The sequence below is a fragment of the Callorhinus ursinus genome, unplaced genomic scaffold (genome assembly GCF_003265705.2).
Source record: "Callorhinus ursinus isolate GAN/ISIS: 27379988/994484 unplaced genomic scaffold, GSC_fseal_2.0 scaffold68, whole genome shotgun sequence".
Taxonomy (NCBI): Eukaryota; Metazoa; Chordata; class Mammalia; order Carnivora; family Otariidae; genus Callorhinus; species Callorhinus ursinus.
In genome coordinates, this window is record NW_027397130.1 from 3,491,299 (window position 1) to 3,507,272 (window position 15,974).

General features: G+C 52.4%; 1 protein-coding gene across 10 annotated transcripts in view; it reads left to right on the top strand.

The window, feature by feature from the left end:
• CYTH1 (cytohesin 1) overlaps positions 1-15,974 on the top strand; it is a 78,912-nt gene that overhangs the window by 46,076 nt on the left and 16,862 nt on the right. For 8 of the 10 annotated variants that reach the window (XM_025859568.2, XM_025859563.2, XM_073886098.1 and 5 more), the window contains 5 exons: positions 12,026-12,108; positions 13,460-13,524; positions 15,015-15,081; positions 15,373-15,491; positions 15,789-15,869. In XM_025859568.2, coding sequence (XP_025715353.1) covers positions 12,026-12,108; positions 13,460-13,524; positions 15,015-15,081; positions 15,373-15,491; positions 15,789-15,869 — 415 coding nt within the window. Of the gene's footprint in view, positions 1-2,385; positions 2,405-11,182; positions 11,206-12,025; positions 12,109-13,459; positions 13,525-15,014; positions 15,082-15,372; positions 15,492-15,788; positions 15,870-15,974 lie in introns of those variants that run through there. The other 2 variants (XM_073886101.1, XM_025859570.2) reach the window with 2 other exon arrangements.

Genomic DNA, 15,974 nt, shown 5'->3' on the forward strand with positions numbered 1-15,974 from the left:
AACCTTTGCCCAGGTTCCCACACTGCAGGTAGAGCCCAGCTGTAGATCCTCTGATTGCTCAGTAGTTGGTAAAGGGTGTGGTAAAGTGAGGCGCAGTGAGCCTGGTGCATTCTGACTGCGTGTTGCACAGGAGGTGAGAGGTCAGCAGTCACCTGCTGGGATCTGTAAATCCCTGCTGTGTGTGTATTTGTGTAAAACCCAGTAATGTTGCCTCAGAGCAGGGGACACAGCCCTGGTTTTACACTTAGAGTAGGAGATATTGCTGGACAGATGAGACCGGTGGTAGGACAGTGCATCGCCCGATGGTAAACCGCACGAGCAGACAGAGAGAGGCAGCGCGGATTGAGATGTTTAGGTGAGCCAGCTCGTGTAAAGCTGGGAGGGGAGCCTGGCCACCGTGGCCCCGGAGTCTTCCTGTGAGTGGTGGCTCCTGAGGGATGGTGAGGATGAGCCCCTAAACACAAGGAGGAAGTGAAGAGAGGCTGGGAGTGAGAATTCTTGTGGTGCCAGGGGGACCCTCCCCCGGCGGGCGGGTGGGAGCCGGGTGGCTTACTAGATGGCGGGAGTGTGTTAGGTGGGGACTCGCAGTCTACACCTCCGTTGAAAGCTGGTTTCCTTTTGCAGCCTAAAACAAAGAGTTCATAAATAATTTTAAGGTTTCTTTCTCATAGACCTGGTATGATTCTTATAGATGAGAACTGCCGCTTTGACACAAAAATAAAATTGTTCACATTAGGGCTGTTTCTTCAAAGACGTAGGCTGGGGCCACAGGGTTGGGATATTTGGGTGAGGTCTAGTGACCCCATCCTGTGACGGGGGATCCCCAGGGCTCGGAGCCCGTGTTAGCACAGCGAGGGGTGGGCTGGGGCCAGGCCTTGCAGGGGTGCCTCCTCTCAGCAGCTTCCTCAGGACTGAAGACTGGAAGTCGGGGAGGGTGTGGGGATGTTTGTTTTCTCCTTTGTTGTTTATCTGGAGCAGTGGTTTTTTTTTTTATTTTTTTTTTAAGATTTTATTTATTTGAGAGCGAGAGAATGAGAGAGACAGAGCACGAGAGGGAAGAGGGTCAGAGGGAGAAGCAGACTCCTCGCCGAGCGGGGAGCCCGATGTGGGACCCGATCCCGGGACTCCAGGATCATGACCTGAGCCGAAGGCAGTCGCTCAACCAACTGAGCCACCCAGGCGCCCCTGGAGCAGTGGTTTTTAAGCAAGGCAGCTTTGCCTTCCAGGGGACATCTGGCAGTGTCTGGAGACACTTTTGGTTGTCACATCTGGAGGTGAGGTGGTGGGGGCTCTCAGCTCAACATCCTGCTTTGCGCAGGACGCCCCTGTGACGGAGAGTGACCCACCAGAAGGTCAGCTGTGCTGGGGTCAGAGAGCCCTGATCTGGTGTCACGGTCTCTCTTCTCTTTTTCCTCTGTGCCTGTTCAGCACTTGCTTTTAGAACCTTATGTCTCCTCCCTTATTCGTCAAAGGCAGCCGCATGTTCCGATCTAACATGGAACCCACGTCCCGGGGTCTGGGGGGCCAAGTCTGTGTGTCTAACGGTACCCTTGGCTTGTCCCTGGGCCCTCTGAGCTGGGAGTCGCTGCTCTGGGGCCGCAGTGAGGTTTCTTGTCACCGGCCACCTTATGGTATTGTCCCGAGATCAGCCCACTGAGCTCCTCCTAACCAGAATGTGCTGGAATGTGATGTTGCCGCCTCTGGTGACCAAGTGGGAGGCCAGCCCTCTGCTAGAAAGGCCGGAACACACCTGTGTGGAGACGCGGGGCCCCAGAGCACCAGGGCAGCCTGGTCAGCATCACCGCCTGCTCCTGGGGTGCAGAGCAAGAGGAGGGGGTGGCCCAGCGCCGAGCGTGATGGAACAGCCTCCCCCCGTGGGCCAGCCCCGTGGCTTATCCACTCAGTACTGAGAGGGCACCTAAAGGAAGGGTTAACACCCTCCCCGTACAGCCGCCATCCGCCGTCTGCTTCCCGGGGTGGGAAAAAAGCAAGTGCAGTCTGCAGGCGACGGTGCACCCCTCCCCCGGGAGGCCGCGTGGGGGGTAGTAGGAGGGGCCGGCTGTGATTGCATTCATGGAAATACGCCTGCGAGGAGCTGAGCTGAGCGGCACAGCCAAGTGTCAGCCGGGCGGCAGCTCTGCGGCCATCTCTGTCCCCGCCAGGCTCGGCGCCCTCTCCACCCTCGGTTTCCACTTGGCTTTTGTTTCCTCGCTGCCTCCTCTGCCCTGGCTGTGCCGGCACACATGCTGTGCTTGCTCCATCCCTCCGTCCACCTGGGGCAGTGGGGGCACCCGGGAGCCTGGGACGCTGCGGTCGCCGTGTCAGCCCACCATGGCCTCTGAAGCGGAGAGCTGCCAGCTTCCCAGGCTTTGACGGGGGCTGCAGGAGAGGGGACACGCCTTGGGTAAGAGGCCGGGTGGATGGTGCGTGGAGAGCATCCTGCAGAGTATGCGGACCCCGCTCTATTATGCTTTGCTGCCAGCCTGTCCACCGTGCGCGCCACCGAGCGGGTGCGCGCCGCCGAGCAGGTGCGCGCAGCGGCTGGCTCTCTGCATGACTGCCTTGTGGTTTTGCGTTCTGCTCTCCCCTCCTAGGGTTTTTCCACTGGCTCCTTGGAGGTAGATGTTCAAATATTCAGTGTGGTTTCTTCTAGGCCTGAGGTTTAGGAACAAGCCGATCACCAATTTTGGTGGCCCTGCTTCAGTGACAGCAGGAAGCAGAGAGACAGACTCAGGGCGATCCTCTCCCCTCTGGACCCACCCTGTGAGTTTCTGTTTGACTCTGAGTACTTTGGAACCATTCCTGGGTTTGGGTAGCCCTCCTTTCAGCAATACGCCCAGAAAAGGAGTTGGAATTGCACATTTCATTTGATCCTAGGGGCCCATTCCCGTGATTAGACGGACCGAGAATGGTTTAGTGTGCCAAAAAATGAAGGGTTTTACGAAGAGCTGGCATACAAATAGGTTTTAGGAACAGGTGAAGTGAGAGAGAACTGACTTATTCCCACCCCCCCCCCCCCAGCCCCTGTTCTGGACTGAAAGGGGTGTGGCCGCACAGCTGTGCGGCGGGAGGGAGCGGAGGGTGACTGCAGCTGGGGGAGGGGGGTCTGGAGTCCCTTCCCTCAGGAGAAAGGGGGGCAAGCACAGATGACTTGGTCTGTCTGGTGGGGTAGGGAATTCCCAGGCTTTCCCCGAGAGCTGAGCACTCTGCCTCCGTCTCAAGGAGGCCAGGCGAGAAAATGGTTCTCCCCTGTTGAGCTGCTTCCAGCTCTTGCTTTCCGTTCCTGTGATCCTTTCCAAAAACAGCTTTGCAGACAGAGACTGGAAGTCTGAATGCCAGGAAGAATCCTGCTGCAAAACTGCAGCTGGATCAGATCTTACCACTGCCAGGCTTTAGAAAAGGTGGAGCGGGTTTTTAAACGATTGTTTTCTAGTTTTTTACCTTTAATTGAAAGCAGATGTTAATTTTGTTTTTCTAAACCAAACTTTTAGGATAGAATATTATGACTTTGTCCCTTTTACTACGACCTCATTTCCCTTTGGTTGGCTGGTTACTGCTGGAGTTTTAGGATTTATTAGATAAAATGTGTCAGTTCCCTTCTGTGTGTAAGGTAAGATGATAGAATACCTTGTTTTTTCTAAAACAGTTTATGGGGCTGTTTGGGTTGTTTTTTTTTTTTTTTTTTTAATAAAGCTTTTATTTTTAAGTAATCTCTATACCCAGCGTGGGGCTCAGACTCACATTCCTGAGATCACCCACCGACTGAGCCGGCTGGGCATCTGTGGGGCTGTATCATACGTGTTCTCTCATTTGAGAAGGGCTGTGATGTTGACAGGCCCATTCCATTTGGGGCAGCGTGAGGTGGTGGTTGGCCTGAGACCCCAGAACTACCTAGGCGAGGAAAGCCCCCAGCAGGTGTCCCCCCTCCCGCCCCCAACCCCAGGTAGCTTCTCCTCTGGACTAAGGAGGCTTGAGTCATTCAGGCAGTGGTTAGATGAGCCGGCTCCAAGACTGAGGTGAGAACAGAGTTTTTCTTAAAGATGCAGAAAATGGTAATAAAATCATTAATGTAGCTGTCTTTCCTCCTAAGTAGGAGACTGGGTGGCTTTTATATGGAAAGAATTTAAACTGGAAGAGTAAATTTTCGCGTTGGCAGTTTGCTAGAAGGAGCCTCTGGCTTCTCTGTGTTGAATATCAGTTATGGGAGCCACATGCTAATTTCACTAGCATTTCACTCTTTCTGGTCCACAATTTGTACGCAAATTCCTTTAAAATCGAGGCGGGGTCGCCTGGGTGGCTGGCTCCGTCAGTTGAGCTTCTTGGTTTCGGCTCAGATCGTGATCTCAGGGTCATGAGATCGAGCCCTGCACTCAGCTCAGAGTCTGGTTGAGACTGTCTCTCCCTCTGCCGCTCCCTCCACTTTCTCCCCACCTGTCTCTCTAATAAATAAATAAATCTTTTAAAAAAATAAAATCTCCTAGGCCATAAATTGGTGGTGAGATACTTTGTGTCAGGGGAGACGAGTACAGTAAGCAGAAATCAGGAAGTCAAGATACTGCTATTAACTTTTTGTATGTTTAGTTTATTTTTAATTATGGTAAAGTACATGCAAAATAAAATTTATCATTTTAAGCATACGGTTCAGTAGCGTTATGGATATTCACAGTGTTGTGCAACCAGTCTTCAGAAGTTTCCATCTTGGAAAACGGAAACTCCATCCCCAGTCAGCACCACCTCCCCAGCTCCCTACCCCCAGCCCCTAGCAGCCTCCATCCTACTCTGTGTCTTTGGAATTTGGCTGCTCTGGGGACCTCACAGGAGTGGAATCCTACAGCATGTGGCCTTTTATGACCGGCTGATTTCACTGAGCATTCTGTCCTCAAGCTTCATCTGTGCTGTAGCAGGCGTCAGGCTTTCCTTCCTTCTCGAGGTGGAATAATACTGTATTCAGTTTTAGAAAGGATTGCCATGGTCTTGACTTAGGAGGAAGGAAAAGTCATTGGTTTTCTAAAGTTTGCAGACTTTCTATAAAGGTCTGACGTGATCGTAGGCACTGTTGGCTCATGGTGCCACCGAGTTTCGGGCTTTGGTCCTGTCTGTGAGCTCTTGTTTTCCCTGCCTTGCCCTCTGGTCATGCTGGCTGTCCTGAGGCCTGTCTCTGAATCTGAGGCTTTCCTTGCAGTTCCTTAGTCATTACAGCTGTTTGTTTTCCATATCCCTGTGTTGCCCTTTACCTGAGAGATGCTGTGGATGTTGGTTGCGTTCTTATCCCCCAGGTATACCAACGTCAGCTTGGAATGGAGAGTTTTGTGGAAGTTTGCTAAATGTTGGTCTCCAACGCCTGAGTTCTGTCTAGTCTCTTGAATCTTTCACATTGTAAGTCACTGGGATTTCCTGGGAGACCAGATGACTCACCCCCATAGGGTGGGGCAGCTTGAGGCATCTAACTGGTAGGATCTGCACAAGTACAAGGTTGGTAAATGCAGGCCCTTTGACCTTTAAGTCTCTGGACTTCACTCCCAAACACTTTCCCAGATTTGCACTCTTGAGCCCGAAAGCTGTTTGTAAATAGCTGTGTTCTCTCTAGAGCTGGTAGCAGTTTCTAGAGAGGGTATAAGAAAGCCTGGTACTTTACTTTGCCACTGCTGCTTCTATTTCAGCTGGGGCTTACGGTTAGGTGTCTGAGGCTGTGTGTTTTCAGTTTCATAAAACATACACGTCTGTAAAGGGTTTGGCCTTGCTTATTCCACAGGGTACCTCTGGTACCGGTGCACCGGAGAGCCAGGAGAGTGTCTGGACACTGATGCCCTCCCTGGCCCGGGTGGGAACTTGGACTAGGGTGTTCTCTCCTGTCTGTTTACCTTCTCCAGGAGTGGGGGAAAGGAAGGACCTTTCTAGATTCCTGGCCTCACTTCTTAAAACATTTCCCTCCTGTGCTGGTTTAAATCTGGACCCCTCTTATCCACTGAAAGGCAGGGGCTATATGTAAAAAGGGCGATGGTTGATGATTACGGTTGGAAAACCAAGGCAAGTGGTGTGTTTTAGAGCTAGGCAGAGGGACCTGGTATTGCTGGATGACCTCTGAGAGTGGTGTCTTGGTCCCAAAGCACATCCTTAACACTCCCGGGGATGTAGGACTAAGTGGTCCATTTTGGCAGGCGGCTGCCTGTGTTCCTGCTGAGCAGAAACTGCTCTCAGAAGAACTGCTTTTTCGATTGAACTTCATGGCGGATCGCTGGGCACCTGCTCCTGGCTGCTGGGGGTGGAGGGTGGGGGTGGGGAGCGGCCGAAAGGGGAGCAGCTGAGCGGAGCTTGATTGCCGCCATGTGCTTGTTTATGGGAGCTGTCCCTTTAAGACAGTCCTCCTTTGTATGTGCTGGATGGAGCACATTTCAGCTCTGGGCTTCTGCCGACTGGTAAAATCTGCAGAGCAACATTTAAATAAAGAAATAAATGGAAGCTTCCCTTGTGTGGCTTTTCTATTCACAGCTGAGCACAATGGTCCCTTGTCTGCACTCTAATCCCGTCCATTGAACTGGAACCCCTGCAAGGGACTGAGGAGGGACTGGACTGGCCCCCTTGCTGGAAGGGGGACACCTTGTAAATTAACCTTTGCAGGAGAATTCCTGAGGCCTCTAGACCCCCAGGCACTCTGCTCCCCATCTTTTGTACTGGGGCTGCTGCCTCCCTGGTTGCCATTCTTTTCGGGAGAAGGGGGCCTAGCCGGCTTCCTGGCACAGAAGTGTGGCTGCAGCGCGTGGCAGCCGGGGGAGGGGGGAGTTGTTTGTTTCTTTGCCATCTGGCCCATCAGCCGAGCTTCTACAGTTTAACCCTCATGGCTTCGAGCGAAAGCCACGGCACTGGTACGTGCCCTTCCTGGGGCCCAGGCTGCTTTTTCAGGCACGGGGGGGGGGGGGGGGGGGGGTTGGTGCGCGCAGCTGTGCCTTCCCTTCCTGCCCCGGCCTCGGCCTGCCTGATCCTGGGATCCTGGGGGTCCCTCACCCCTCTCCCTCTCCAGCCACGGTTTTGATTCTTTCTGCTGTTAAGTGAAGTGAAGCATTTTCTCCATGGCATTTACTTTCCTCCTGGGCAGTGCGAGTGAGGGCTTGAAGTGACGAGGTGACCTTACCTCCATGAGTTTAAGCACGGTAGGTATGTGTGTTAGGGTGCTGGATTTTTCCTGGTCTCAGGGAAGAACTCTAGAAAGGTGAGATGGAAACCTGCCCTTCTTTAAAAGAAGTTCTCAGATGGTTTGCTGAACCCTAAGGCAAGCAGCGCCATGATTTAAGGTGGCTAAGGGTGGAATGCAGCGGGGGTTTAGAGATCCTGTGGTTAATGTCAGGAGACCGCATTGAAGCATTTGTGAATACACGTCTTGTTTATTCTCACTGCAAATTAGCCAGCCGCTGCCTCCTTCTGACCGCCAGGACGTAGAAGGCCTGTCTTTTCTAGGAACCGTAGATGAACATTTTTATTTTTCATTTTAAAAGTGCAGTACTACCGGGGCACCTGGAGGGCTCAGGTCCTGGTCCTGGCGCCCTGGGCCCCCTGCTCAGCGGGGAGCCTGCTTCTCCCTCTCCCTCTGCCCGGCCCCACCTCAGGCTCTCTTGTGCGCACTCTCTCTCTTTCAAATAAATAAATAAATAAAATCTCTTTAAAAAATGCAGTAGTACCTACGTGTATTTTTTTTAAAACAGGTATTCATAGGACCCATCTCTCTATTCCCAGACCCATTCCCCAGAAGCAACCGCTAGTAATTAACTTTTTCTGGCTTTTATCTTGTGGTAGATGCTGCCAAGTGCATATTAATATTCTCATCCCACTGATGATTTTATCAAGTTGGAGATGGTCTCTTGACCTCTTCCACGTCACATCATTCTCCTTCACACTCTTGCTGTCCATTTTTGATGGTTTATCAGTTTTTGCCTTTGTTTTCACTTTTGGAACTTCCATATGCATATTTACAACTTCATTTTCTTGTTCGTTGATCTTTTACTTCTGTCCCTGCTTTTGTAAGCAGGCGCCGTGGGGACCCCCCCCCCCAACCTTTCCGTTTGCTCCCTGGCTCTGGCCCTCAACAACGGTAAGGCGTGATTGAGATTAGCCTTCACGCTGCGTCTGCAGGTTGACTCTAGAAGTTGACAAGCGTGCACAGCACCTACAAGGATGTACCTGCTGCTCAGCCTGGAGCTCTCTCGGGAGGCGTTCCCAGCACTGACCAGTGCACTCTGCTCTCTCGCCTCCCCTGAACGCTGTCGGCGGGGGCTGGCTCATGATGCCCTTCACTTGTTGCTCTGTTTCCAGTGATCCTCTTTATTCTGTTGAGAGAAGGCCCCGTGGTGCCTCCGCATATTATAAATACATCTCCGTTGTCTTCCCGTGCCTTCGCTGGGATGAGCTGCTTGCGGGCGGCTGGTCGGCTCCCTGTCCACGCACAAGAGCGTGTGTGTTCTCCTCGGGCTCCTGGGGCTGCTCCTTCCCCGTCCTTGGGCGCGCATCTTCCTCCTCCTGAAGGAGCTAAACTTTGAGTCCTCCTGTGCCTGCAATGATTCTGTTTTGTCCTCCACAATGACTGCGAATTAATTCTAGGGTCGAAGTCATTTTTATTTAGACCCTCGAAAGCCGCTCCTCTGTCCCCCAGTCCCCTGTTGCACCGGCCGCCTCCTTTCTCTTCCTGCTCACGGAGGCCTTAGGGTCATCTTGAATTCTCCAACTTCTGAATTTTTACAATGACTGTTTTCCTGAGCGAGTCCATTTCTGCTTCTGTCTTCAAGTCTTTTTTGCTCTTTATTCTGCAGGTGCCTCACCTTTATCTTTTAACCCCTTTTTGATAGGGGGAGGCCGACGGACAAAAATAGGCTTAATTTCCAGGAGTGTATTGTTTAACTGTCCCTTTTCCAGAGTTTTCTGTTCTTTTGAAGTTTTCTTTAGTTCTGCTCCAGGGTGGGTTTTCTGTTCCCTTCCTTGCTGGTTCTCATTTGGCCTGTAGGTTCCGCCATCTCTGTGGGTGTAAGAAAGATGCAATGGATAGTAGGTTAAGTGGGAGCTCCGTGTGTGGGGCGGACCTCGTGTGTAGTGAGGCTCTGCTTTCGTCTGGCTGGGTGTGAACCGACTTTGCTGTAAGGGCAGTACCAGGTCTCCCGGCTCAGCTGCCCGCTCAGTTGTTTTGTTAGGCCGAGGGCACAGACATTCACAGCCTATGCTGTGTCAGGCACCGTGCCGGGCTCTGCAGACACGGCCGTGATGGGCACCTGAGGGCCCTGCGCCCGCAGAGTTTGCCTTCCAGGAGGAGTTGACACTCTGCTCTGTCTGTCCCAGAAGTTAGTTGAAATCTCTTCTGCCAGTCGGTCCTCTCCCTGGACTTTTTGATGTTGTAGGTTTATAGCTTTTAAAAAGTTCCTTTACTGTTTCTAAAATAGTATCTTGGCAGGTGGAGGATCGGCTGCACGGCTCTACGTTCTGAACTTGTAACACAGAAACTGGATTGTGACCTCGAAGAATGGTCATGTGTGAATGCTAACCTGGACTGGGTGGGTGCTGAGGTTCTCGAAAGAAAGCAACCACAGAGATTTCCCAATCTGGAATGAGACACATTGGTTTCTCGGGGCGCACAGCAAGTCTTGAGATGTAAATTTTCTACGTGCTGGGTCTGTTTTTCATCAGCCTCATTCCGAGGGCCTTAGTCTCGCCTCCGCTTGGGTAGGGACGCTTTGGTCTGGTTAAGCCGTCTCTGGCTTCACAAGCACAGCCTGGTTATTCTCCCCCATGGAACAGCTATTAAAAATGAACTTTTGCCTCAAATTTTCAAAACCATGTTATGTTAGAATGAATATTTGTCTCCTAGAACCTGAGGAAATGATTTCTGAAAGGGATCTTCTAGTCTTCATGGACTAGAAAATCTGCTCTGTGAAATCCGGAAAAACTGGAATAAACTCCTTTAAGTGTGTGTGCTTTTCTCGAGAACGGAGTCTGTGTTGTTTCTCAGAGTGGCGTTCGCTCCAACTAGAGCTGACTTGTCACTGGCCCAGCTGCTCAGGCAGCTCTTGAGTTCCCAGTGATGCAGTGAGGTCACTGTCAGAAGGTGACCTGGGCTGGCTTTCCGTCGTCCGCCGGAACCCTCCAGCCTCTGACGTTGGTGCTTCCTACTGTAGGACTCAGAGCCTGAGTTAGGCTGGGACACCTTCACAGCCACTGTGAAGAAAACGAAGGGTTAGAATGATAGGAAATGTCAGTGGCTGTCACATGAAGAAGGTACATTTCTGGTGCTGTTGTGTATGGAGAAGATCGGGTCGGGATAGCAAATGCATTTTTTAGTGCATCTTGGGGAAGTTTAAAAGACAGTTTTCTAGAGGAGGGTCGGGGGAACGCTGGGTAAAAAAAAGAAAAGTTAGGGGCACCTGGGTGGCTTAGTCGGTTGAGTGTCCAACTCTTGGTCTCGGCTCAGGTCTGGGGCTCAGGGCTGTGGCGTCAAGCCCCGCGTTGGGCTCCGTGCTGGGTGTGCAGCCCATGTAAAAAAGCCAGCTGATCTAATGGGGGTAGTTTACCTGTGCCGTAGACCTCACTGTCTGTTGTTTCTACACTGTTGTTGTCTTCCATGATTTTTATGAAATATTTGGGGCAAGTAACTGGTCTCTGAATGCAGTAAAGTCTCTGTCACAGAAGGAGAGCTGTGGGTCCTGCACTTTCAAGCAGAGCTGTTGTCCCAGGTCCATGCTGTCTAGTAGAAATGTAGTCTGAGCCACAAAATGCAGCGTTACTTTCTCGTAGCCCACGTGAGATCAATTAAAATAGTATATTTTATTTATCAAGTGATGAGTTCAATGTGTAATCAACATAAAATATCATTAAGGAGATATTTTACCTTTTCGAATAAAGTCTGGCGTGTATTTTATACGTACAGTCCACCTCAATCTGGCCTAGTCACGTTTCAGGTGCTTGGTGGCCGCCATATCTCACGGTGCGGTTCTAACTCGTGCGGGCCCCTGCCGAGTCTAGAAGCATCCTTGTGCTGCCCCTTCCGTCCGGCCACACCGGTGCCTTTCGCTTTTGCCCAGAAGGAAACAGGACCCAACAGTCTGCAGCTCCCGTGAAGCCCCGGGTGGGCTCTGAGGCACTTTCTCGGGTGGACTCCGACCGTGCACCAGCCTGCGGTGGTGTGTGCCTGCTTTTCTGCTGATGACGCGGGGCCCGGATGGGCTGACTTGTGTAAGGCCGCCCCTACGTGGTGTGTGGCGGGTTGGAGCCCAGATCTGAGCCCGGGTTTTCCAGACGCGAGTGCTCGTGTTCCCCTTTGACCGCGTGGTTTTGCCCAGCACGTTCAGAAGGGTCCTCTGAGGGGGCTGTTGTCCCAAGCCCCTGTTCTTACAGGTGAGGTGCAGCCTCGGAGGGGGACGTGCCTCGTGGTGGGAACTGTGACCGGGAACTCAGTGACTGTTCTCAGGTTGAGAGCTCGTGAAAACATAGTCAGAAGCGTGTAAAGCAGAGAGCAGGGTCTCCGTAACCCAGTCCTTAGAGCTAAGTGCTCAGTTGGGGTATATCCTTCTAGATTTTTTTCTCTGTACATGTCTAGTCTGCCCCCTCCGCCTCCAGAAATGGCACAAAGTGTTCATGTTGTTCAGGGAGTCGTGGAAGTGGGTTCCGGTCAGGGGCGGGGGTCCAGTGAGGGGGCTGAGGCTGCGAGACACGGGCTCACCGGGGGGGCCTGAAGTGTCCCCGCCGTCAGGGCTGAAGACGGCCAGGGCTCAGCTGACAGTGCCCTCTTATCCCTGGCCGGCCTCGTCCGACCTCAGGCTGCCTGTTCGCTCTTGTTTCCATGGCAAGTGCTCCTTCAGCGAGCTTTTCTCTGTGAGCAGGGTGCTTTCTTCCTTTGGTGAAGCTGAGGGAGAATGGGGGCCAGAGCTGTCCCCATTTCCAAAGTGGGCTTCTGGTTTCTTCCGTGGTGTCCTTGTCCTTTCGTGGTCTCTGGAGTCTGTTTATTTTTGGTGAGGTAAAGCTTTCTTAGTAACTTTTCCCTCCTTTCCTGTAGTGCCCAGTGACCTGACTGTAGAGGAGCGTCAGGAACTGGAGAACATCCGGCGGAGAAAGCAGGAGCTACTGGCTGACATTCAGGTAGGCGGTCACAGCGGTGACGGGTGCGGTGTGACGGACGTCCTGTTCTGCAGAGCCTCCTCGTGACATCTGCTGGGTGGACCCTAGCCCAGCTCTGAGCAGAGTGTAGTTCCTGACAGTCACCTTGGTTTCACCGGTGGGAAGAGGGAAGCTGAGGCTAGCTGGTTTGTGAAGCCCTCACCCAGTCGGTCACTTGTCAGAACAAGGTGACCCTAGGCCCCCTGACTCCCAAGCAGGGTTCTCACTGCCGAGTGGGGCATGGGTGAGGGCTCAGGTGCTTGGAACGCGGGCTTCGGGTTAAGCTAGACCCACGTCCGGTCCTGGCTCTGCCTCTTCCCAGAGGAGTGATCTCAGCTAAAAGGATTCTTTGAACTTCAGCCTCTTCAGCTGTGAGATAAGAATGAAAGCACCTGTTGGTAGGTTGCTGTCAGGGTTAAATGAGGCCCTGTTCCCTAGAGATGCTTCACCAGCGAGCGCTGTTTCATCAGTGTTTCGAAGGTGTTTTTGCGTAACTGCGAAGCTTTGTAGGACATAAGTCATAGAAGCCATTGGTTGGATTATTTTAGCCCTTGGGGCAGCAGATGTTATTCTCGTAGAATTCTTTGTAAAACATTTGGGAGCTCGGGGGGGGGGGGGGGAGGGAGGGGACATACCCTGGAACCCCAAAGCTGCAGACTGTGGAAAGACTGGCTCCAGTGTTGGCTTCAGTGTGATTTGATCATTTGCACTAATTCTTGGATTCCTATTTCACTGGCAAATGCTAGGAAATCTTAGCAGTTCTTCACTCGAAGCCCCCTTCACCGGGACTGTCCATTCGGAGGGTTTGCCACACCTGTGGCAGGGCGGGGGTGTAGGCTGGAGCTTGGGTTGGATGTTCCCGTTGCCCGCCGCTGGGCGGCAGTGTTGTCCCAGCCCAAGCGCCTCTGGCCTGGCAGGCTGGGTGTGTGGGTCATTCATTCATCCTGACTCTTCAAGCACACTCGCTTCGCAGGCTGCCGAGATGCTCTGATCGACCGATCGAGGCAGCCACCTTTCAGTGGAAAAATACGTATCTTCCATAGTGTCTGTGATTATAAAGCTTCCCTAGACATAAACTCCTTGAAGTCAGGAGCTACCTTTTTTACCTGTGGATTCCCTGGAATGTGTACCATCTGGTAGGAGCGCAGTAAATATTGGTCGAATAAATGAATTTTCCAAATGTTAAAGTTTTTTTTTTCTGGTTTGTCTTATTTTATTTCATTTTGGTTTATTTTATCTTATTTTTGGACGGAGGGAGTTATGTGAGCTGTTAGAGGGGCTCCTCTCACTTGCTCCGGCCCCTCCTGGTAACCCCGGGCTGTCTGTTTTGTAGAGGCTCAAGGACGAGATAGCAGAGGTAGCTAATGAAATTGAAAACCTCGGGTCCGCAGAAGAAAGGTGAGTCTGCCCAGCTGGTCGCTGGGCGGCGTGGCTGCAGCCTCGCCGAGCACCGGCCCGTGGACGGAGGGAGCACTTTCTGTCCTCGGTCCCTAGCACGCACACGCGTCACCATGTTTTCCGTCCTCCCCCCGTCAGTGCGGGGGCTCCAGCGGGTGAGGGCCTCTCACATTACTGCAGACGTTGAACCAGAGAACTCCGAAGGCCCCCAAAACCGGAAACAGCCCTTAAATGACTGTGTGAACTGGTGTCTCTTTCCTCTGCTATCCACGGTGTTTGCGTTTCAGAGTTTGTGCTTTTCCTTTGTGTCAAGGAAAAGCTTAACGCCACTCGCACCATTTTTGAAGGCTGGATCGCCCAGCTGTGTCTGGGGGCCACAGGGGGCTTGCTTGTGCCTCCCCTAGACTTGGGAGCCGAGCGTGGACGTGGGCCCTGCAGTGCAACGTGACGAGGACCGTTGGCAGGGTAACAGCGTGAAGCCTCAGCGACCTCCAGAGTTTAGTTTTGAATGGGGTTCCCAGACCGTTTTCTAAGTACTTAATGCACTAACTGGGCTGTTTCTAACTCAACTACATGTCTGTATTTTTCTAAGCCTAAGTCCCCAGTCTGGCTTCCTAAGACCATTTGAGTTTGTTATTTTAAGTGGGTGTGGGCGGTGCCATTAGAGATTAGTGAAGCTGCGCGGTCTACCGAAAAGGGCCAGCTCATCACTTCCAGGCTTTCTGTTGTCAGTTTGGGATTATAGCTTTCTTAACTTTACATTTAAAAAAATTGTAGCTTTAAAGCAATGGTTACATTGGAGTTTATCAGAATTTAAAACTTCTGCTCTTAAAGATACTATGGAAAGAAATAGGCAGGTGAGCCACAGACAAGGAGAAACATTTGCAGTAGTGTGTCTGAAAAAGGGCTGGTATCCAGAATATCTATGTAAAGAACACATGCAACTCGGTGATAAGAAGACAGCCCAGAACTAAGAGTGGGCCTGGGGTCCCTGGTGTTGGTGACCCGGCATGGCACCTTCTTGTCGTGTGCCACACGCGCCCGTGCCGTGGCCGGCAGCACTTACTGGCATGCTGGCCGGCGGGCACAGGGCGGGCAGCCTCTCGCTCATGCAGCACAGCCTTGCTGGGTGGTAAAGATGTTCTAAACCCGATCACGGTGATGGCTGCACAACTTCGTAAGCTTCCTAAAAATCGTTCAGATGTACCATTAAAATGGGTCTGTTATGTGATATGTGCATGATACCTGGATAAAGTTTTTTTAAAAATCATGTTAAAAGAAAAGCCCTGGGGTAGAAGGAACAAATGGACGTGGGGCTGGGGTTCGGATTTCAGCTGACCTTCCACACGTAGCCTAAGTATGCCCGCGCTCTCCTGATAGTGCTTTTGAGACCCCCTACAAGTCAGTGGGTGCAGGTGGGAACGACATTCGTCTCTCCCAGCCTCCCGACTGCCTGGAGGACTGACATGGCTGTGGTGGTTGCTTTTCAGGAAAAACATGCAGAGGAACAAACAGGTAGCCATGGGCAGGAAGAAGTTTAACATGGACCCTAAAAAGGTGAGTGAGAGGTGCTGGAGCCCTCGGCTCTAAGATGGGGTGACTGCGGGCTCAGCTGGGGCCCGGTGCTGTCCGTCACGGCTCCGGCCCCTCCGTCGAGCACACATCCCATTGTCACGTCCTCAGCCCCTCCCCGGCTGGGACTCCCCTGACCCTGCATGTCCGTTGCCCAGTATTTATTAGATACTCCTGCGCGTCTAGATTCCCACACCCGTCCTTCCTATGCCCTTTCCCCTCCTTCCTGGAGGTCACCAGGGTGAGTGTCATTGGCATCCTTGTTGTGTCTTCTAGGGGATCCAGTTCTTAATAGAGAATGATCTGCTGAAGAATACTTGTGAAGACATTGCCCAGTTCTTGTACAAAGGGGAAGGCCTTAACAAAACCGCCATTGGTGACTACCTGGGGGAGAGGTAAGGCCTCGGGGGATGCCAGTGGCAGAGCGGCTTGGTCAGGAGTGCCAGAATGCTCCCCGTCCCCGAAGAGAGCTCTGTCCTGAAGCGGCTGAGGGCGGGGGAACAGTGGCTGGTGTTACAGAGGCATGGGGACGGACAGAGGGACGTGGGCTTCCTCCTCACTGGGTGTGGAGGCGGCGGGACCGTGGAACTCAGCGTGGAAAGGGCCTGGCTGGGGCTGGACGGCTTGGATTCTCAGGCTCGGTGTCTGACTTCCGCTCCCCCCCCGACCCCATCTTTTGTTTTTCCTGCTAGAGACGAGTTTAATATCCAGGTTCTTCATGCATTTGTGGAGTTACATGAGTTCACTGACCTTAACCTTGTCCAGGCGCTACGGTGAGTGCGTTTGGGGAGGGTGCCCTGGAAGGTGGGAGAGGCCGGTCTCTGAGGCTGCGTCTGTCCTCTGTGGCTTTTTTTTTTTTTTAATTAAAGATTTTATTT